This window comes from Mesitornis unicolor, unplaced genomic scaffold, assembly GCF_000695765.1.
Source record: "Mesitornis unicolor isolate BGI_N332 unplaced genomic scaffold, ASM69576v1 scaffold15614, whole genome shotgun sequence".
Classification (NCBI taxonomy): Eukaryota; Metazoa; Chordata; class Aves; order Mesitornithiformes; family Mesitornithidae; genus Mesitornis; species Mesitornis unicolor.
Genome location: NW_010180947.1, coordinates 67,173 through 88,969, shown reverse-complemented (window position 1 = coordinate 88,969; position 21,797 = coordinate 67,173). Strand labels below are relative to the sequence as shown.

General features: G+C 42.4%; 1 protein-coding gene across 1 annotated transcript in view; it reads left to right on the top strand.

Moving 5' to 3' along the window:
* PSTPIP1 (proline-serine-threonine phosphatase interacting protein 1) overlaps positions 1-21,797 on the top strand; it is a 34,766-nt gene that overhangs the window by 12,382 nt on the left and 587 nt on the right. The window contains exons 3-13 of the mRNA XM_010183260.1: positions 2,533-2,567; positions 3,655-3,761; positions 5,538-5,600; positions 6,986-7,084; positions 8,864-8,909; positions 9,721-9,800; positions 12,545-12,643; positions 13,251-13,347; positions 16,462-16,546; positions 19,110-19,180; positions 20,480-20,577. Coding sequence (XP_010181562.1) covers positions 2,533-2,567; positions 3,655-3,761; positions 5,538-5,600; positions 6,986-7,084; positions 8,864-8,909; positions 9,721-9,800; positions 12,545-12,643; positions 13,251-13,347; positions 16,462-16,546; positions 19,110-19,180; positions 20,480-20,577 — 880 coding nt within the window. The remainder of the gene's footprint in view (positions 1-2,532; positions 2,568-3,654; positions 3,762-5,537; positions 5,601-6,985; positions 7,085-8,863; positions 8,910-9,720; positions 9,801-12,544; positions 12,644-13,250; positions 13,348-16,461; positions 16,547-19,109; positions 19,181-20,479; positions 20,578-21,797) is intronic.

Genomic DNA, 21,797 nt, shown 5'->3' with positions numbered 1-21,797 from the left:
ATCCCCACAGCCTAGAAGTCATGCAGAAATACCTGATGGATCCATGGGTCAAAATTTGATTTATTTATTCACACATTGCTTAGCACAATGACATATTTGCTACTCCCTTAAGCCCCATAAGGATGAGGGATCCAACTAACCAATTTTAGAAAATTATTATAAAATAAGGAAGGAAATGGCTGAAGTCTATTTCAGTCTACTTACAGGTTGTGGCCTTGCCCCAGTTAGCAGCTAGGGAACTGGCTGGATAAATCTTTCATACAAAGACTGAAAGACCAGAGCTTTCTGAAATGGCCATTAGAGACTACATAGAGGGCAAATTGGTCTCTCTCCAGCTCAGGGCCAGATGCATTGTTATAGCAGAAGACAGAGTCGTCCTTATAGAGAGCCAGCAAAAAGGAGAAAAGCTTCAAGTATGGCTTATGATCATGAACAACTCTGGTAGCTCAGACGCCTGGAAACCAAAAAAGCAGCAAATCGCTTTTGTCCTTGATATATACTGAGAAAGCGCTATTTTTCAGCATCCACAACAGCAATTTGACCAGTCTTTGTATAACCTGAATCACCAACAGCAAAGGAGAAAAATCCCTTGGAACAATAGATCAACACAGCGTGCAAACAGTACGTGCAGTTTGCAAGTGTCCTCTATTGTATTTACTTGTTTCAAGCGTGAAGTTGTTAGCACACTCCCTGTATCCTATTGGAAAACCCACACTAAAAAAGCAAATTTTATTCCTTGTATATATTTAATTTTTCAAAATAATCCGTTAGAGTTTTTAGGTGAGAAAAAGCTATCTCTGCTGCTGATATTCAACTTGTCTTTCAATTTCAAACTTTCAGTTAACTTAGCTGCAAAGAACAGTGTTTGTTTCCTTCATGCTGTGAAAATTCAGCTTACATCAAAATTTCACACCAGACTAATTTTTTTTTGCAAAAATGAACCTTCAAAATGTTTAACTATTATTAGGACAACACTGAAAAATAATCTAGCGTGTTTTCCCTGACTTATCTCAGAAGATTCACCACAACAAATTTAGTTGAAAGCTGAAAGAATCAGCTAGCTTAATACTAATCTTTTCTGGCTGAAAGTATTTTCCTTATATTGCTACATATTTAGATTTGGAAGTGGATTGCAAGGCAGTTATCGCTGAGGACAGGCCCAGCCTTTCCCCTTGAGTGTGCATTTTTCTTATGCCTGGCAAGGCAGCCTTGCTACTGCGAGAGCAAGCTTTGATTAGGAAACAGATGTCCAGCCTAAATTAACGCAGGGCAATTAGGATCCTTCATGCGTCTCTTAAGGCTCCTGAAATGGCCCAAGAGATACAGGATTTCCCTACCCATCTGCAATTGCACATGGCTGGGAAGTGATATGCATCCTCTTCTGGGCTCTCCTCGTAGACAAGCTTCAGCCAGGGAGATTTTAGGGTCTTCATTAACAGGCTTTTCTCCTGGGCTCCTGCTTGGGGTAGACCAGGGCTCCATGGAGATTCCAGAACTGTTTTCTTCAGGGAACAACAGACTCTGGGTCTCAAAGAGGTGATTTCTAAATCTGAAAATCCTCGAAATCATACCATGGCCCTGGCTTCTGCGTATGCAAATGCCCTGCCAGCCTGGAAACTGGGAGCTACAGCAAACTGTTAACTTGAAAATGCCTCTTACAGACTATGCTCTTTCCTCTCCCATCACTTCTATGCTGGTATCTCTGCCACTTTCTTAAAATGGGTTCTAGCATGACAAAAAACAGGACATCAGGCTACCTATCGTTACCCTTTCATGCCCTTCTGCAACTCTACCTTGTAGGACCACTTAGTTACCTATATCCATCTGGACAAGCAGCATAACATGTCTATTTGCTCATCTCCATGCTGTACTTCACTGCTCAGCACCGAGGCCTGATTTCACAGCATGGTTTATTCATGCTGTGCTTCTGAGATGTCGATAGCCCCTGGGAGCATCAGGGTTTCAAAGCCTCCATAGTCTCTGCACCATTTGTGAGTCTCTTGAAGGAGAGCGAGTTGTACCACACGGGGGTGCTCGGAAAGCGCGGTCTGGAGGATGCTGCATAGCAGAGTTGCTCTAGCTTCAAGGGTGATTGAGGAGGTAAAATTTGCTGGTGCTGCATTCAACGCAGAGGGTGCAGCTGGTTTCGTTCTACCCTTCAGACTAGTGCTCCAAAACGCAATTCCCCTTGACCGCCTCTATTTCACGCAGTTGACTTGTATCTATTGGCAAGGTGCAAGAATAGAGAAACGACTGTGAACATCCAGAGTCACAAATACAGTGGGATTAAAAAAGAGGATGCACATAAGGAGTAGCACAATTCTTTGCTTCATGGAGCATTTTATTGCATTTCCTGATGGTAACAGATTGATACTATTGTGCTTGTTAGCATGGTCAACTTTTATTACAAGACTATTAAGAGTTTTATCTCTATGTGGGTCTTTGAGATTCTGAGGGAAAGTTTTTTCTTTAGATTCACAACTCATCCTTAGAAGCCTATGCTAATACAGTGCAATTGTTTCTGCCTCACAGCACACTGAAGGCAGCATTTGAGAGGCTCAAGCAACGTAAGTATTTACACATTCCTTTCTGAACTGGGTAAGACATGCACACAATGTGTTCATCTCTCTTTCATTCTCTTCCTCCCCTCTATTTCCAACTTTTCTACCCCAGTCTGTGGTGTGGAGAGTGCAGGGAAAGGACACTCACTGGGACTCCTCCAAGACTGGGCACTGAATCTGCTCTCTGGTGGCAAAGAAAACGGCTGGTTCCTCAAGTTAGTTTTAGCTGGATTAAGTCAATTTATTAAATACCCACTCTGTTGCCTCTTCTGCAAACCACTGACATCAAAACAGCATGTTTTCTCAATGTGCCCAGGGCTGAATGAAAACTTTTCACACACAGAATAGAACAGCGTACCTGGCTACTGGCACCTGCTGTTTGGATACAAACACCCATTTGAAAACCAGCTGGTGAATTCAGTTATTTTTAGAGCCTGGGTGGGGGAGCTCAACATTTCTGGAAAATGCAGGGTTCCATTTCAGATGCACCAAAGCTGACAAATGCAGAGAAGTTACCAGCCACTTAAAACAGCATCAGCCAGGTGCTCTGAAATTCAATCCATCTTCCCTGATCCTTGGAAATCCTCGGCTTGCAACCCTGTCTAATGACATTTGTGCAAGGCTGGATGCAACCAGCAAGCAGCTCCCAGGAGCAGTGGCAGTCCAGCAGCGTAGTGGAGGGAAAGCAGACACGGAAGTGATAGTGGAGGTCAGAGCTCCTTCCCTCCCTCTGCACCACGGCTTCTGACTTCTAGCTCCTGAAGGAAGAGGGGTGGCTGAGGCAAATGAGGCTATGAAGAAATGCAGCTGGCTCTGCACTTGCCAAGGCTGCTCTGAGTGGGTGCTCCAGTTCTGCAGTGGGGATCCTCGCCCATGCAACTTGCAGGCACTGAGAGGACCTGCAATAAGACCTGTTCAGGTTCCATGAACACCTGGCAATGCCAGCGCATGCAGAAACACAGGGAGGTTTTTTTTAAGGCTGTCCTGTTCGTGACAAGTCATACAGCAGCCTCATCCCAGAAACTTCTGAAAAATGTGACTTCATATTTAAAGACCTTTCCACTGACTGTACATAAATTCTGATTTGCTCTAGAAATCGAAAGTGTTGGAAACTCTCATATCCAGCTGGCAGTAATGCTGAAGGATGAACTGAAAGGAATAGAGGAGTTCCGAGAAAGACAGAAGGAGCAAAGAAAAAAGGTGAGGAACTAGAGAAATGTTGAAACAGACTGGGTCAATGGTCCATGCTGCTGACCCGTCTCCAGCCATAGTCTGCAATAGATTATGAGGCATGCCCAGTGTGCCCTGTTCACTCCCTATACTAGACTGTGGAAGAAAATATCTTCCTAATCCCAGCTGGAAATAAAGTGAACTCGGGAGACAGAGGCTTTAGTCACTTTTACTCCCTGACATAACTGCAGATACTGTTATTATTCCTGTAAGAATTTAATTCTTCCTTTTCTCTTATTTACACCCTTACTAATTGGGTTTCTTTGGTACAATCCTGCATGATCTCCAACATGCACTAAAATAAAGGGGTAACACAAACATTTAAAAACATAAAAGCAAATTAATATCACGCTGAATGCAACACCAATGTATGCTGAATTACAAATACCTGGAATAAACAGCATCTAGCTGATGCTGTATAATGAAAAATGGGAGTATATTTAAGGCCATTTCATCCCCTATGATCTCGTCAAGTTCTAAGTCCCTTGACACTGTAGCTTTCAACAGAGACAACAGTGGTCACTGAGCACTGAAAGCACTGACTGATGGAGGAGTAAAAGACAATATCTGGTTCTGTGCTAAATGTAAACAAATGAAAACACATATGGGCAGTATCCAATGCCACAAGAACCTTGTGTCTACAAACCTGACACACAGAAACTTGGAGTAGCAGAGAACTCTGAATATGAAACTGGGTCAAACCACTGCTGCTGTTGAGATTTGAGATTCACGGAGATCTGAGGAAGCAAATAAGGCATGTAGGGACAGATAGCTGCACCTAGTTCAGCAACATTTGTATCCTCCTCACCACTTTGCCACTAGGATTTGCAAAGAGAGAGGCTCTCTCTCCTACTGAGAACAGTAAGCCGTTTAGAGGTGCTTGGGAAAAAGGGAAAAACTGTTTTGGAGTCTTATGCAAGCTTTTTTCTCTGTCCAGCATGAGGAAGACATCATTAGACACGCAAGATAGTGTCAGCATTTTTGGTAACCTCCCAAAATGCTGTGATTTGTGTTTCGCTGTAGCTGCTATCAGGACTGTGCTATTTATCCCACTGTGAAGCAATCCTCTGGGTAGCCCTGGAAAGAGTTTTGCTTGAGCAGAATATAAAGATTAAAGAACCAAAAGCCCCACTGAAGAAACCCATACCCTGCCAAGCAGGAGCATATCTCACTGTCACATAAGGCTGGGCATAGCACAACTAAAGCCATAAAAGAGAATCCAGCACTGTCCTTCCAATGCTGACCAGATGATGATATGGAAATCAAATCACATTGAGCATAAATTTGCCAGAAGAAATGAATATAAATTACACAGAAATTGTGTTTAAAATGGACAACTACCCTTGCTCACGTGGGTGAGACAGTGGTTTGGTCTGCAAAGATGTAGGATCAAGCTCTTAAACCAGCGAAGGAATTCTGCAGTCAGAGTTGATGGGCACCGTGACTGTGTGCTACGCTATTTAACCTCCTTAAAAAAAAAAAAGAATGAAAATGAAGATCTACATCCTCTCTGCTATTAATGGAAACCACTGAAGCAGAATTATTTTGGATTATATTTTTACCTGGCACTTTGATGTTTTCTGTATCACTTAAAAACCTGTCATTTATAAAAGCAGAGGGAAGTCATTCTCCCCACAGGCATGTGGCTTATAGAAAGGTCATGCTCATGGCTATTCTGATCTGGCCACTAAAAAGGGAGGAAGAAGTCCAAAGCAAGAAATACTTACTTCTATATGTTTCTTACAGTACGAGTCTGCAATGGAGCGCATGCAAAAGAGCAAATTGTCCCACTATAAGAAAACAATGGAGGTAAGCAAGGAGGTTTTGTGCAGGTTTCTTGATGCGAACTGGCTCCATTCTGAGACAGGGTGAAATCTGTATGTACCAGTACTTAATGGGTGGCTATCAAGAAGATGGAGACTCCCTTTTCACAAGGAGTCACATGGAAAAGATGAGGGGTAATGGACACAAGTTGCTTCTGGAGAGATTCTGACTGAACTCCAGAAGAAAATGTTTTACCATGAGATCAATCAGACATTGGAGTAATCTCCCAGGGAAGGTGGTAAATACCTCTACATTGGTCGGTTTTAAGAGTCAGTGTGACAGGGTGATGGCTCAGTTCATTTAAACTATACTTTCACTATGAAAGGTTGGACTGGATGATCCTTGTGGTCCCTTCCAACCTGGGATTCTACCATTCTGCATCGCATGTACTTATATTTAAAGAAAGGTCAAGAGTGTGTGAGTGTGCTAGAGTGTGTGAGAGAGAGGATGCGATTCTTGCTCCGAGAAGGAAGCTAATCTTCCCCACAGGATCCACTGAAGAGTCTCCAAAACATACATTCAGAAAGTCAATGTTGAATGAACAATGCCCCAGGCCAAACAGGGGGCAAGGATACTTACAGGAGCAAATGTAATTTTTCAGTCTGCATACATACAATTTTAAAAATGGTGAGGGAATCTTGTAAATGGTAGGAAACCTCTCCAGCTGGAAAGCTTGCAGATAGAGAAACTGCAGGCAGCTGGTTTTGGTTTCCAGTGGGCAAGTGCCTCTAAAGAAAAGTAGTTGCAGACCCATCAGTGCTACAGTTGGAACTGTATTAGCAATTTTTATTTAAACATGGTTGTTCTAAGTGCATCTTTAAGACAGGGAGGTGTTTTGGTGCAAATAAGGATTTCTTTTGCTTCTGAGGACTACACCAAGACTGTTACCTATGGGGTGCTGGCTGTGTCTCACAGCTTGGAGCCATGGGTAAGGCAATGCACTGACTTCAGCCACCTGATGCTCCGAGTCACACTGTGGAAATGCCAACCCAACCCCACTGGCACCCTGGGAATGTGGGCTCCTAATTTTATCTCTACCTTGTAGCTCAGACAGATGCCTGATGGTGCTAGTGCTGCCTGTGTATTCGTGACCATCTCTGCAGGGAGCTGGCTGCAATTGTAAAAAGCAAACAATTTCAGGGCTGCAAGAAGAGGACCCAATTTATGCTGCCAGTCCTTACCCCAGTTTTTCAGTTTTATTTTTCTATCTCCTTATGGTGTCATTGGGAATTTTTTCTGTTGGCCAAACTTGGGTACTGATTCGCTCCTCCAGACTGCAAAACAGAAAATGCTTAGAACATCAAGCTGGAGAAAACCTACAGCCTTGTTCCTTAACCCAAACCCTCACATTTGATTTCTTTTCAATACAGTCAAAGAAGACCTACGAACAGAAGTGCAAGGAGGCAGATGAGGCTGAGCAGTCCTTTGAACGGACGAGTGCTTCAGGCAACCCAAAGCAAACAGAAAAGGTACCTTAGCAGACAGTGCTATTTACAGAGAAAATTCTGGGGTTTTTCCCTATACAAGTTAAACAGGAATACAATTGAACAACCCATTCTGCGGGATGCCAGGGGCTGCTTTCCCTTCTAATTAACCCCTTAGAATCAAAATTAAAACAAAGCACCTTCCCACGGAAACCTTCCCTCACAAGCTCCATTGTTAACCCCAATCTTGTTCTTTGATAGGCCAAGAGTTTTTAAAAAGGTTGGGAAGGGACTATGTTATCTAATGACTTTATCTCAGGCTACATTTGAAGTGCTCTATGAATCCTGATGGGAAGCTGAATGAGATTTTTTCTCAGAAATTATTCCTAAAAAAAGAAACAAGTCAGAAGTATGTCATGCAGTCAGTTTTGCCTTTTGGTTGCTTGTATTTAGTAGGCATAGTATCTTACATTAAAATGCATATTTTTCCTCAACATTTTTGTCCTTATGGTTAGTTTAATTTCAACTAAATTTACAAACTCAAAAATAAATCATTGGAAATTAAGGCACTGCAGTCCTTCATTGCATCGTCTTCATACTTGTAGCTGACAATTCACTAACTTTTAATGGGAACATTTTACAGTGGAACAGATGGAGAAAACAAAATAAATGAATTCCCTTTGGCTCGATAAAAATCAGTGCAGTGCAAGCAAAAAGGATCAAAAATCATCTCAAGGAGCGGGGGAATGGGGACTCTAAAAACAGCATCCAAACTTTACATTTTATTTTCAGCACTTGCTAATCTTCGATGAACAAAATCCTCCAGCTTAGCTGTAAAGAGGGGATGAAGTCCTGGCCCTACTGAAATTACGCCAGAACACTTAGCAACTTCAATGGCACCAAAATCTGACCCAGCTCCTTTCATGCAGAAGGATCCCAGGGTGCTTCCTTGCCATTGCTTCCACACATGCCAGCACATTTGAGATGCACAGAGGCATCTCACAAGAAACCTGTCAGCTGGTTAATTCAGCACAGCACTCGCAGACGGTTTGGGCCAGGAAGCAAATAAGAATGAAGCTTATGTTCCCAGCTTACTACACATTTTCCAACCAGCTGTGATGAGGAATATGGTCATAAGAACCCCTACCTGAGCCTTGTCTTGAAGGTCAGAGTGGAAGAATGTGTTATACTGATGTTTAGAGTTGCGTGTTAATGTACTGACATAACCATCTGTGCAGAAAGACCTGGGAGTACATAGCTGTCAATAATAGCTGTAATTTCATTTGTTAAAAGCTGCGGGTTTTTAAAAAAGGAAAGTTCTACTTAGAGCGAATTTTGCTTTTAGGCTTCTGAGTGGTTATGGGAAATAATCTGGCATTTGCAAAGTATTTTAAAGGCTGTGCTCTTTTCATCTGTGTATGACATGAGGAGCTTGGAAGAGGAAGAATTTTAACTGCCATTTATTGCTGTTTAGAAATACCTATTAGAAAAGCACAACAAACACTTGAGAGAAAAAAATGACTCAGCCAGCAGACACAAGCTTTAGCACCGAGCTCCTATGGCAGGGGTGTCTGAATGGAAAGATGTAAATTGCCAGATTTCCCCTGAAGTCAGTGGACCTATGGCTGCAGCTGGGAAATTCTGGTCCCTTCTCCATAGCACACATTCAACAGAACTGTGCATAAAGGTGGGAGAGCCAAGAAGTGATTGCAAGTTTGAGCCTTTCCCCTAGAAGGGAAAAATGGAGCAGGCAGCAAAAAAACAGGGATAGAAGCAAAAAATATGGTCAGAAATTAATTTGGGGTGTTTCTTTTCCTGTTTCAGAGTCAGAACAAAGCCAAGCAATGCAGAGATGCAGCAAATGAAGCAGGTGATGCTCTATTTGCACCTGAACCAAGATTCTTCTCAGCAATGATCTACCAGCACACTGATTTTGATAGAGCACCATCCAGATCACCCAGGCTGGCTCCGTTTGTAGTCAGGTTTCCCAAAATCACCTACTCGAAGATTAATAAAGTTCTGAAGAACAACAACCTGATAGTCATCTACATTTACTTTCCTTTGTAGAAATGCAAGTCTAGTGCTTTCATTAAAGAATCTACAGAAGACCTCCTTCAGGGAGGAAAGAAAAGCTCTTTCCGAAGCAAGTTTGGAAGCACAAAAGAATGACACTTCAAATTGGCCCCAGCCAGCCCAAACCAGATACACAGTGCCCAGGTTCCCTCTATGGTAGCATTTTCCAGCCAGAAACACAGCATATGTCCAGAAGGACAGGTCAGGAGACATCTGAGCCAGTTCATGAGCTCATACTTGTCCCTCACTGCTCATGTCAAAGTTTAGACTAAATCATATAGCTTACCTGGCTGGCTCAGCACAGAAAGAGCCTAAGGATGCTCAGTTCCCAAGCATGGTCCATTTCTGATTTGCATTATCCCCACTGTAAAGTTTAGAGATGGTCTGGAAACCATGCAGAGAGCATGCTTATTCTGGTATAAAGTTGCAAAGAAAAAAACCCCAAATATCTTTGCAGCCCATCAGTTTCAAGCTCACACATCCTCTAGCAAACCACAGGCCTGAAGTGTAAGAACCACAGCAAAGTCCTAATGGGAGGAAAAAGAGAAAGACTGCATAATATTTTTTCCTAACGCTTTGGTTTCTATTATGTGTGTCTGTGTTTACAGAGAACATGTACAAACAGAACATTGAGCAGCTGGATAAGGTCAGGACAGAGTGGGAACAGGAACATATCAAAACCTGCGAGGTAAACGTTGACTTTTGCGGCGATGTAATTGTGCATTTTTTATTTTATCCTATTTGCAGATATCAGTCTAAGACCTGAGATACTGTCTCGAAGGCTTTGCTATTTGCTTTATGTGGAGTCTCAGTAGATGTCTTTGCAAAAACTAGAGTGAATTTAGACATAGGTGCTGGCTGTCTCACTTGCTTACATTCTCCTGACCTGTTCAGCATATGTATGTAAATATACAGGAGGGGAGTAAGTGCAGAGGTTTGAGAAGTGGAGCAATCTATGAACTGGTACAATCTATTTGCAAGCATTTGTTGCCAGTTTTCATCCACAACTTAAAAGTAAGAATACACTCGCTTTCGTGATGATCTAATCACAGCCAAGCTAAGGTTGTTTCTCAAATAATTGGTTTGTGACAAAATGTAGTTTCAGTAGAAAATGAACAGAAATGTAGACATAAAAAATCATTTTTCATTTAAAAAATAATTTCAACATTGAAACAGGAACAATTCAACCAATCCATTAAAATGAACAAACATAAGATTCCCTTTAGTTTACGTTTTGCAAGAGTCTTCAAGACTGGCTTCTTGTTCTAATGCAGGAGAGGTTTTTGTATTTTTGTTTAATTCTCACAAGTTCAATAGGGATTAAAAATAAAGTTTTCTTGCTAAGCCAAAAAAGCATGCACCATAGCATTCTGAGAACAGGGATATCCAAAGCACTTAGAATCTTTACTTTGTATAGCACTTCATATTCACCTGCAAGAACATTTGCCCTTTGCCATGGCGTAATCTTCCAATTGAAGGGTGGTGGTGGGTAAGTCTCTATTTCCATCATGCTGAGGATGGACAAGGAGATTTGCACTTGGTTAGTAAGTTTTGCACGACAACTTACAGGAGCTTGTTGACATCAAATCAGCCACATGCTTGATCATATTAATCCTTCAAATACATTTGCCCATCTGCTCAAGTATGATTTTGCTATGTTTACTTGTCGCAGGCTTTATTTTCACATAAAATAAAATGCCAGGAGTGTAGCTTTCCAGGAAAGTCCCACAGCTGGCACAGCTGCCATTCCATAGCAATTGTGCCAAGCCTCAATTTTCCCAAGATGCTCGTTTTCCCCCTTCTTAAAAAGCCAACAAACAAGTGAAGCATCCCACAACCTAAAACACTTCACTTCTCCCATATGGCTGAATTCTGAAGAGCTCACAGATCTTGTGGCCTGCCCACTGCTTAATTCAAACAGACATTCATAAAGGAAAGGCATCTTTAACACCTTCTTTTAAAAGTGCTTTTAGATAGAAGAACCAATAGATATTTTTGAGGCGTTTAAAACCAGTAACTAGTATAAAAGCAGCTTAAGATCCCAAATTTCTGACTGCATGGCAGGGAATCTGGAAGTGCTGAGGTTGCTCAGGTCTTCAGCTAAGCACTGGACATCCACAGCCTGAAATTCTTGGCTAGCAAGTGGCAGCACTGGGACGACCTTCGTCATGGGGGCTGTGCCATGTTCCTTGGCACAAGGTGCCCAGGTTCACTAGCAGCCTGTTGCACAAGCTGTCGGAGCACAAGGGATGTGTCTAACACAACAGGCAGCTGTGCTTCGCAAAGGGCTTAACAAGCCCAGAGTCACTACACTTCCCTCTTTGATGAGCTGCATTTCCCGACAGGACACCATTTACCTGGAAAATTCCCAGTCGGGCTCTTGTCCTATTTTCAGCAGCCCTAGGCTGCAGCCATAGGCTTTTTGTTCAGGATGGATACTGAGATACTCTTTCTCCATCATTCAGGTTCTCCTTAAAAGCTTTTTCTTTCAGAAAGTGGTCCCAAAGCCAGCTGACAACCTTGACAGACTCTTTTTTTGGTTGGGTTTTTTTTGATGGTAAGATATTAGATGGCAGGCAGTGTACCCAACTGAATGTTCTGCTGAATAGTGTATACATTTGCGGTGTTCTGGACATAATTACTAGCAAATGGAGATGGAAACAGATGGCTGGAAGCATCTGAGCTTTTCACACCTCATAGAAAACCAAAAATTGATGTTCTACTTATAACAGAACAACTTAGAGATCAGGGTGGCTTTTTTCCTTTTCTTGTAAGTTTTTAAAGAAAGAGTTTATCTGCCTCTTCCCCCAACTCAGTTCACACTTCTCTCTTTTCCCCCTTCAGTCTTCTCAAGCTGTACAACAACATGAAAAAAGTAAGACAGATGAAGGAAGGGAGTAAATTCTGAAGAAAGAAAAATGCCTTCTCTTTACCATGAAAATAACCTTAGAAGTGAGCAGAGGCAACGCCAGAGAGACTCCAATATTTTCAGAAAAGTTTGGGAAGAGATTTTTAGAAAGCAGAGATGGATATTTTTGGTTCTACCTCTAACATAAATACAACACTTTCACAACAGCACTCTACCGATCTGTTAAACACAAAGATTTCGGTGTGATGGGCAGACAGGACCCCAACTCTGACATCCTTGGCACTAGAGGCAGCAGCCAAATCCAGATACCGATTCCTTTCTGCTGCTTTATTTTTTTCTGCAAAACATAACTTTAATTGGGTGCGATCAATCAAAACTAATTCTTGAGCACGAACAAGTAGATGTAGTTTCTCCAGTAGCTGAAAAGATGTCCTTTAAAAAGGATCCTTCAGAATGGTTTGCGGACATACAAACTTGGCCCAGAGAAGCTTCAGCCCTGTTGCTGCCTTCAATGCAAACATTAACTACCACAAGGCTACCTCACATCTCCTCTTTGGCTTTAGGTCTTCCAACTCCAGGAGTGTGACCGCATCACCATTCTTCGCAACTCACTGTGGGTTCACTGCAACCAGCTCTCCATGCAGTGTGTGAAGGATGACGAGGTAGGGGCACCTGCCAAGCAGCTTCACACATGGAGGAGGAAGAGGAGGAGCTCCAACAGTACAGCACCAGCTTGCCCTTCTCTGTGCGTGCTGACTGTCTCCAGCAAACCAGCTGTTGTGCATGTTCAATGAGAGGGAACAATGTAGCTTGTTCCCTCTAGATGTAAACCAGATATAAGCCTGGATGTAGATGGTCTGTGTCACACTTGGTGACACTTACATGTCTCGACCCCTCAGTTTGCTGGGGAATCCTCAGTCAAGTATATTTGGGCTCAGGCACATCATTCAGAAAGGCATCCAGTCTCAAAATTGGAAGATAAAGAATACGTTAGTTTTGACTTTGAATGGTTGTTTCCTGCTATTAATTTCTTTATTGCATCAAAAAGCCCTGGACTGTCTTCATCCTCCTCTTGTAAAAGAACATCCAGAGCACAAATAAACAACTGTGTTTACAGGAATGTTTGTAGAGGGGATGAGTCAAAGACCCATCCAGGTCAGACATGTATCAAGTGTAAAGTGTCTCTTAAGGAGAAAACTATTAGAAGAGCATTAATTGCTAATTCAATGTGAAATGTTAAAAAATAAATTCTTGAATTCTGTTTTGTAGCTGTATGAAGAGGTTCGGGTAAGCTTGGAGAACTGCGTTGTAGAGTCAGACATAGACTACTTCATTAAGACTAAAACGACAGGAACACAACCTCCAGGTAATTATTCCTATTGGTTTTGTCAGATGAGTCACCCATTAGACAGAGGCTGTAGTTGTGCAGTACACGTCCTTTGGAGGCAAAGCCAACTGAAGGAGTTTCTGCTCTCTCCCCACTCTGGCTCTTCATTGCCATCCACTGCAGCTCTCTTCCCCTTCTCTGTGCTGCCATCACTCCTTGTGCAGCACTGGAAGTGGGATAGCTGAATGACCCAGGTTAAAGATAACCCTCCAAAAAAGAAGGGAAAAAAAGAGATGTTTTTTCAACCAGACTCATTTCACAGTACAGCTGAACCAGCACTGCTAAGGAGGTGGCAAACTGCCTTACAGAGATGGCAATTTCCTGCAGTGGTGACAAGTCAGAGCCAACTTATTGTGTATCTGCTCCCTGGTATCCCCTTGACAGAGATGCCACCTCTTCATTCATGGCACAGAGAAAACCAGACTTCGTATTCTGTTCTGTTCCACCTGCCCAATAGGCAATAACATCTTTTGTCCTCTCAGGGAGTTGTTTATATAAGGGCAAGACCCTAGTTGGAAGAAATTTTGAATGAAATTGGCTTTGCTCCAGCATGCAGTAGCAATGCAAGGTTCGCAGACTCTGCCCATTCAAGCTAAAGCAGCCTTTTAATTTACTTCAATGGTCAAAACTGCTGGGCTGAAATGGAGATTTGGACAGCAAGAGCTAAGAGCAGTTGTAAAATGAGAACATGCTGCTCCAGGGTAGGATTTCTCCAAACACATCACCAGAAACGAGGCTATCTAATGTTTCAGATGGGCAAACGCAAACCACACCCTCTTACTTCAACAAGCAATACAAGATATTTATAGCCTGAGTGAATGCTTGCACTTCTGTGCAGCTGCTGCAGTAAATAAAGATTCACAGCCTTTGTAAAACCAGAGAAAAATCCCTCTTTAATCTCTTCATTAGCTGATGATATGTATCTGTGTTGGAAAGATCTCTTCCTCTCATGCCTTTTTTTTAAAATCTGTGCACACTGTTCCACTATCTGCTCTAAAATCATACTGCTACGTCAGAGACAAAATCTCCTTCATGTGCCCTCAGCAGTATCAATGGAGCTTACTTCCATTCAGAATGGGCAATAAGTTATGCTGGCATATGAAAATTGTATACTGATAAAAAAACCTTCCATACTAGGAGTTGTATAGGTGCAAACATCAGCTGTAGGAATGCCCTGTCCCAAGGGATAATTATCTCATTCGGGAAGAGCTAACATCCCTTTGACCTCATTGCAGACCTCAGAGCTGGCAGCACTTGCACCCTAGGAACCTCAATAGAGCCAGATTCTGCCACTAACCCAGCACTGAGCTCTCTGGGGCCTGTTTTTCACTCAGCCTTTCTGTTACACCTAGGATGATTAAGAATTGGGATTTGGGGAATCTTTAAAAATTAATATATTGATACCGGTGCATTGGATGCCATTTTGCTGCTATAGTTTATTCTTCTTTACATAGGGGATTTTAATTCACTGATACAGGAGCATTTACCAAGGTAAACGACATTTTCACTGGCAGAAGGGAGAACAGTGCCTTGCAACAGTGTGAAACAACTTCTGTATACTAAGAAATCTAATTCTCAGCTAGGTTGGTTTTTTTTTTCTATGTGAGATTTCTCATTCTCCAGTCGCCTAGGCAATTTTCTGCAAACAGCTCTTGGCTATGTCAGGACTCATTTCTAATAAGAAATAGGTGGGAAAAGCCCTTGAGAGCTTTATGAAAGGCAAAGAAACAACAGACTTGATTTTTGTTGTGGTGTTGGGTTTTTTTTTAGCCAAGTTTTTTTGGTTGGTTTGTTGTTTTTATTTTTGCCACCTTCTAGAAGGTGACATGCTCTGGAAGTAACATCCCAGTAGCTCCACAGCTCTGGCTAATGAGATTACTCAACTTCTTGATCTGTTTTATTATTTCCAAAATGCAGGAGGAAATCCACGTGTGGTTTTGCACCGTGTAGCAGATGACCTTCGTCCTGACAAAAGCTTTTGGTTTTTTGATGCTATTGCTCACTCCTTTCTTCTACTGAATCTTACAATGCATTACAGACTAGAAACTATACCAAGGTCTATCTAGAAGGGTAATATGAGACCCTTGAATTGGTCAGAAAAATCCCTGTGAGCCTTATTTGTAGGAATTCTTCACACTCACTAGTTGAACATGCCTGTTCTGCTTATGATCCTGGCTGATCCAATGTCAACACAACCTTTAGCCCAAGTCCAATGTCTTTCTTAATCTGCTGGTATCAGAACTGAGATAATACAGTATCAGAGACTTCACTCATGTTTGTTTGGCTTTAACATAGAGAAGGCAGAAAGGGTATGTGGCCACCAGCTCTAAGCAACTACACTGGGAGTTCTGAGATGAAAAGTAAATAAATCCATCTGTAACTATCTCATCTGTAAAGCTAGACTTGGAAATGGTCTCAGTTTCACCCTTAACCACACCACAGGGGAGAGTGAAGAAGCTGTAGCAGAACTGTGTTTGAGAGAATAAAATCCAAATATCTCTGGGTAAAGAGCAAATGGACTCTCAGGAGGTGGATGGAGGAGATACAAAAGGTAGAGAGACACTTAAGCACGAGCACAGACCAGCAGATTGCTTATTACTGCTGTTGGCAATAATGTTCAGAAATCTCCCCAGCCCCAACAAAAATTCCTATCTCAGTACATTAAGAAAAACGGAAAACCCACCCTGCAGCCAATTGTATCATGAACGCAGTCCCACGCTCACAATGACCATGCTCTGCTCCCTTCAATCCTGGGCCTTAAGGCAACAGAGGAAACAGTCACAGAGGAAACTGCCTTCTTCATTAGGGTTAACCAGAGCAACTAGAATGGTTCTTCAGGACCTTGACTGTGCTTGTCCCAGGTCAAGCACACCTTTCTACCGAGGACATAGCTGCTTACAGTCACTTGAATGGCTTTTGTCAACTCCCCAGGTATCCCTGAGCTGCTCCAGCCACCTTACAGGCGAGTGCAGATAGGTACTGTATTGCAATTTGCTCCAGCAGCCCCTGATGGTTGAAACTATCGGTTGCATTCTGGTGGGGAGAAAACAGTTTTGCCTGTTTGAACATCTCATTTTTATTGCCCTGTTGCAGATGCAATAGGATATGAGAACTACTATAGCAGAGAACTAAACAGAAGCAACAGCAGCCCGACTCAGTCTTGTGGGATGATGAAGAGGTGAGTGGCAAACTTCAGATCCCAGAACAGGTATTTTTTTGTATGAATGGCAATGTATGATGACAGAAAACTGGACCAGGAAAGTTATCACTTTCTTCATCATAGCAAGATGCAGCTACGTATCAATAAACACAAACTTGACTGAAAAAGTAAACTTATTAAAACCAGAGTCTGGGTAATTTTGCTATGGTCTAGTGGGTAGAAAGACAAGGGACAAGTTCATAAAACAATTAGTTGGCCAGAAACAGATAACATTCACTTATTTCCTCTTTCCCAGTGAGTCATGGAACACAGCAACAAAACACTTTGTTCAAGGGAGGGCAAAGGTGACTCTTGCTGGGAGCAAAGGCTGGAGAGAGTTGTCTTTTTCGGCACTATCTCCTGGCTTACTTCACCGCCCAGCTAAGCAGAACAAAGAGCCATTCTCTGTATCTAAACAAAAGGAAAAAACACTTAGTGGAATAACTGTGATGATTAGGGAGGCAATTTTTCTTTTTCTAATCCATTTATGCTGGTAAATGCTGTAACATGCAGTCATACCATCAGAAGAGCATGGTAGATATGTTGGTTTAAATATTTTTTACTAAAATGGCTATTTTTCAGTGGGAATGGCATCATTGTTAAAGCAGAAGAGCTTTATATTTTGAAAAGCCATGGCAAAGACAAGGAGCGGGCTGTGATCTCCCATTTAAAATGTGGTCCAGGCTTGTTAGTGAGCTGATAAGTTTTATACACAATACTTTGTTTTTCAGTCAGAAACCAGATCTTTGTCGTGGTTTAGGCCCAGTGCATAACTGAGCACCGTGATGCCCCAAAAAGGGGGCTAGTCAAAATAAGGACTGGGAGGGCTTCTCACCACTTAAAAGGTCACAGGCAAAAGACAGACTCGCCATAGGGAGAAAAAAACCCACAAAACAATTTTAATTTGTTACCAACAGAGTAGAACAATGAAAGATACAACCAGATCTTAAAGTCAAACACCTTTCCCCCACCCCTCCCTTCTTCTCAGGCTCAGCTTTTGTTCCCGGTTTCTTCCCCAACTGCGACGTGCCCTCCCCCCACCTTCCCCATCCCTTCACTAGTCCCGGGGCGCAGGGGGAATGGGGGTTGCAGTCAGTTTATGCCATGTGGTCTCTGCCACTTCTCTTCTGGGTAGGACTCGGCCCAGTCTCTCTCTGCTTCCATGTGGCGCCCTTCCCACAGGAGAAAAAGTTCACAGAAGTCCAATCTGGGTCTGCCCACTGTCACAGTTCCCTCACACACGAACTGCTCCAGCTCTCACTGCCTGGAGTCACGGCTTCTTCAGGGGCAGCCACCGCTTCTGTGGCTCTCCCCCCCAGGGCTGCAGGCAGTCGACCCGGCTCTTGCCACGAGTTGCAAAAGGGGAACCTGGGCTCTGCATCTTCTTCACCCCCCCACCCCTTTATTCCTTCAAGATACCTTGGTGTTTTTTAAAGTTGTTGTCCTCAGGTCCCACTTCTTTCCCCACTGCAGGTCTCCTCTGATGGTTCTGAAAGGTTCCCAGCTTGCTCTTTTGGGCTGGAGCTGCAGCGAGGCTTAAGCTTAAGTTGGGGCTGGGCTGGCCCAGCTGTGCAGGGCTGGGGCAAGAGAGAGAAAGGCATGCCCTGCACCCCCCTTAAATACATGAATTCACAGGGGTGCTGATTGGTTTGGCCCTGGTCAGAGGTGGCTCTGACACTGGAGCCAGGGGAGCTTTTCTGGTAGCTTCTTACAGGGCTATGTCCATAGCCCTCCCCCACTACCAAAAAGAAAACCAAAAAACCCCTCACAGAAAACCCAGTACAATCTTCTATAATAATGAATTCTAACGCTGCATCCTATACAGTTACAGAAGACAGCTGAACTGCCATTTAGAATACAAGTGTGTTCTGCATGGGCACGCAGCCTGGAGAGACTCAGTCTGAGTTTTTCAGAAGCTGTTCAGTTTGGATGTCCATTTTCCAGAAACATTGAGCATTCACCAGCTGAAAAATCAAACCCTCTAAATATGCCTTAGGCATGTAATGCTATTTCTATCTATGAATGAGAATCCTAACTCATTTTCTCACTTCACTTAGTCTCCAGTACTCAGCTGTGATTTAGAAAATAACTCGGGATAGATTAAAAAAATAAATTGCTTAAACTCAGTTTTTAGAAAGGTTTGAATACATGTTTTGTATTTTAAATTGTATCAGTTTTCCTTAAAGACAAAGGGATGGTAATCTTTTATAAACAACTGATAATTCTCATCATATTAATGTTGTGAAATAATTGGAGTTTTGCACCACGAGCCTTTGGATCAAGAACAAAACACTATCTGGTGCATTTTATGCACAATTTAGTGATAGCTGATGGTTCAGTATTTGCATTTTAAAAAATATATTTTTAACTGAAGATAAATATATCTACAACATAAATGAAAATAGAAAACCACAGGAAGGAGCGACATCTCCCCAGTGCTGCAGCAGATGGAGGGAAGGTTGAGTCAGACAGCTGAGATGAAGGAATGTTCATACCCAGTCCTGTTCCCTCATTTTGTCATTGGCTTCTCTTGGTTCTGCAGATTCTCTGGATTACTGCATGGAAGCAGCAAGAACAACACGGAAAGTGTGACTCCTTCAGCCCCTCCTCCTGGTACGCCTCTTCAGGAAATAAGTTTACCAGATGTGTTTGGTTTAGAGCTAAATCAAGCTTTCACATGGAGCAGAAACAGTACAGCAGATATTCTCATGTTGGCAATCAAGACTAAGAGTAGGCAGGAAATGGATTTAGCTGGGATGTGTATTAAGCATATTTCCCAGTTTAAAGTGCCAAATAATCCATATAATCTTGAAAAACCTCTGTCTAGGCAAAGGGGAGCTGTATGATCAGAACAACACAGTTTGACTTAGATAACAGTTCTCTCCCAAGGTAGAACACACTATTTCTGAAAAGCCCAAGAAAATATCTAAAGTTTTTAACAGACCAGGTTCATGCAAATATCCATCTCATTTCAAAGTTACACTGTCTTATTGTAACCCTTGCCACTAGGCATTTATCATTAATGACATTTAAATCAGTACTTTGACTGTGCAGAAAGTAACGGCTTATGACATGGTTACTGGTTTGATTTAAAACAAAAACATTTAACTGTGATTCTTACCTAAAGAAAATAAAAAGCTGTTTTAAAACAGCTTTACAACATACCCAAATCAATTTCCTTTCTCAGGCCTGCCTGCTTGGGCACCCAGTAACACAGTCCAGACTATCTTATTTGTTGCATTTGGTGCTCAGGCAGGGGGGACTCTCCAGTGCTGCCAAACAGCAGCTGGAAAACACCAGGCACCAGCTCGGGCCCATGTAGAGCAATGCAGCATTGAGCAGGTGAGGGCAGTTGCTCCTGAACTTCTTTACACAGCGTAGTAAGAGGTTTCCCTAATTATGACAAGCTGGATTAAAACAACTTCCTTCAAAAAAGTTATGTCAGTGACAAAGTTATCTGGGAACTATGTAAACTACTGGAAAATGTCCGGTGACCCAGCGGCACAATATTTTCCCATTCTCAAGGGAAAAAGAAAAGCCCTATGTGAGTCACTGAACTGCTAGAATTTTGTACCACCCACAGCAACCAGTTCAATCACAGCATTTCCCTATTTGGACCATTTGGATTGTGCTTTAGCAGGGTAAACATTTTTCCCAACCTGGATGAGGCTAAAGCTAGTTTCTGACCTCCCACAAAGTTCAATGGGTGTATTGTCATTTAATCAATGGGACACAGTTTTTGTGCAAGAATTTACCTACAGTTCACAGCAGCTTTTCTATACATGTACATCTCCAGACAGAGAGAGAACAGAAACCCTTGTATTTGTGAACTCTTGCGTATGATCCCATGCATTTATAAGCAACTGAACTCTTTGTTTCTGTGGTGGCTTTTTTCCTCCCCTTCCCAACCAGAGAAAACAGACGGAGTCTATGCATCCATTTTTGTAAATGAACAAGCTGGAATCACATCATCACAGGACTACAGAGTACTTTATGACTACACGGCCCAGGTAACAACAGGCTTCAAAAGAAATATTTCATAGTGTCAGATTTAAAATAGCTTATGTTGATCCAAACATCTTGAAAGTGTTAATTCTGTGAAGGAGGTGCTATCTTCACTTTACAGCCAGGGAGACTTTTAGAATTACTGGTCAAGGTCACATGCAGAAGCCAGGAATCCCAACTGCCAGTTCTTGGCACATATCACTGCACCGTGCTGCCTCAAGATGAAACAATAGGATTTTTTGCAAGTGATGACACATTAGTAATCACTCAGTATCACTCCTAAATTAGTGCTGAGCTGCTACAACCTCCTTCTAGAGAGACAGGAAAGTGGAAACACAAGGAAAACTTTATTTTTTAGGGGATGATGGCTAAGTATGCAGTATTGTGCATTCTGAACTTTCAGCTCTCGTGAAATGTTTTCCTAAGGAAAATGCCTAAGACTCCTCATGTAAGAATATGTGCTTATTTAGGAATTCTTCTCCATTTGATCTCAGTTGTCATCTGGAGAATCCTGCTCCAGTTTTACATGCCGGTTCTTCATGCTGGAGAGGACTGAATCCCCATAAATGACACTCTATCCCTGTACTTCCATGCTGCAAATGCAGAATCAAAGCGGATGTGGTCCATGTACCAAAAGATTGTTATCAAGAGCAACCTGCATCCTTATCTGGGATAACAGGCTGGAAAGGAGCGCTTTCTTTTAGATACAGCAGCATTCTGAAAACTTTTATTATATGTTCCTTGTTCTGCTTTGTTTTAAACACTCTTTTATTATTTGTCTGAAATTTCATCCAAGCACAGCTGGAAGTACCTCACTGTTAATGGCAGTTCCCCTGAGGAGGCTGCTGGATCTCTTTGTCAGATCCTTACTCCAGCAGTTCCCTTAAAAATACGACACACGGATTTTCCCTGCTGAGAAAAAAGCCTGTTACTACTTTTAGTATATTGTATACTGAGGCCTCTCACTTTTTGAGTCCGTTCTTACCTACTCAGGTACATCACATTTAGATTTAGCTGATGCGTCAAACGTGTCTGGAAGCCTCTCTCACCCTGTTTTCTATTTTACTACACTGCAGGTAGCAAAGTGGTTTCCTATGAAAAATAGGACAGCATCACTGAAAGGACTGATAGGCACCTGAGAGCTCAGTGATGGCTTACTTGCAACTGCTCCACTTGTCCCAGAGATAAAAGTTCCCTATCTCAAGACGAGTCGCTGTATCTCCAC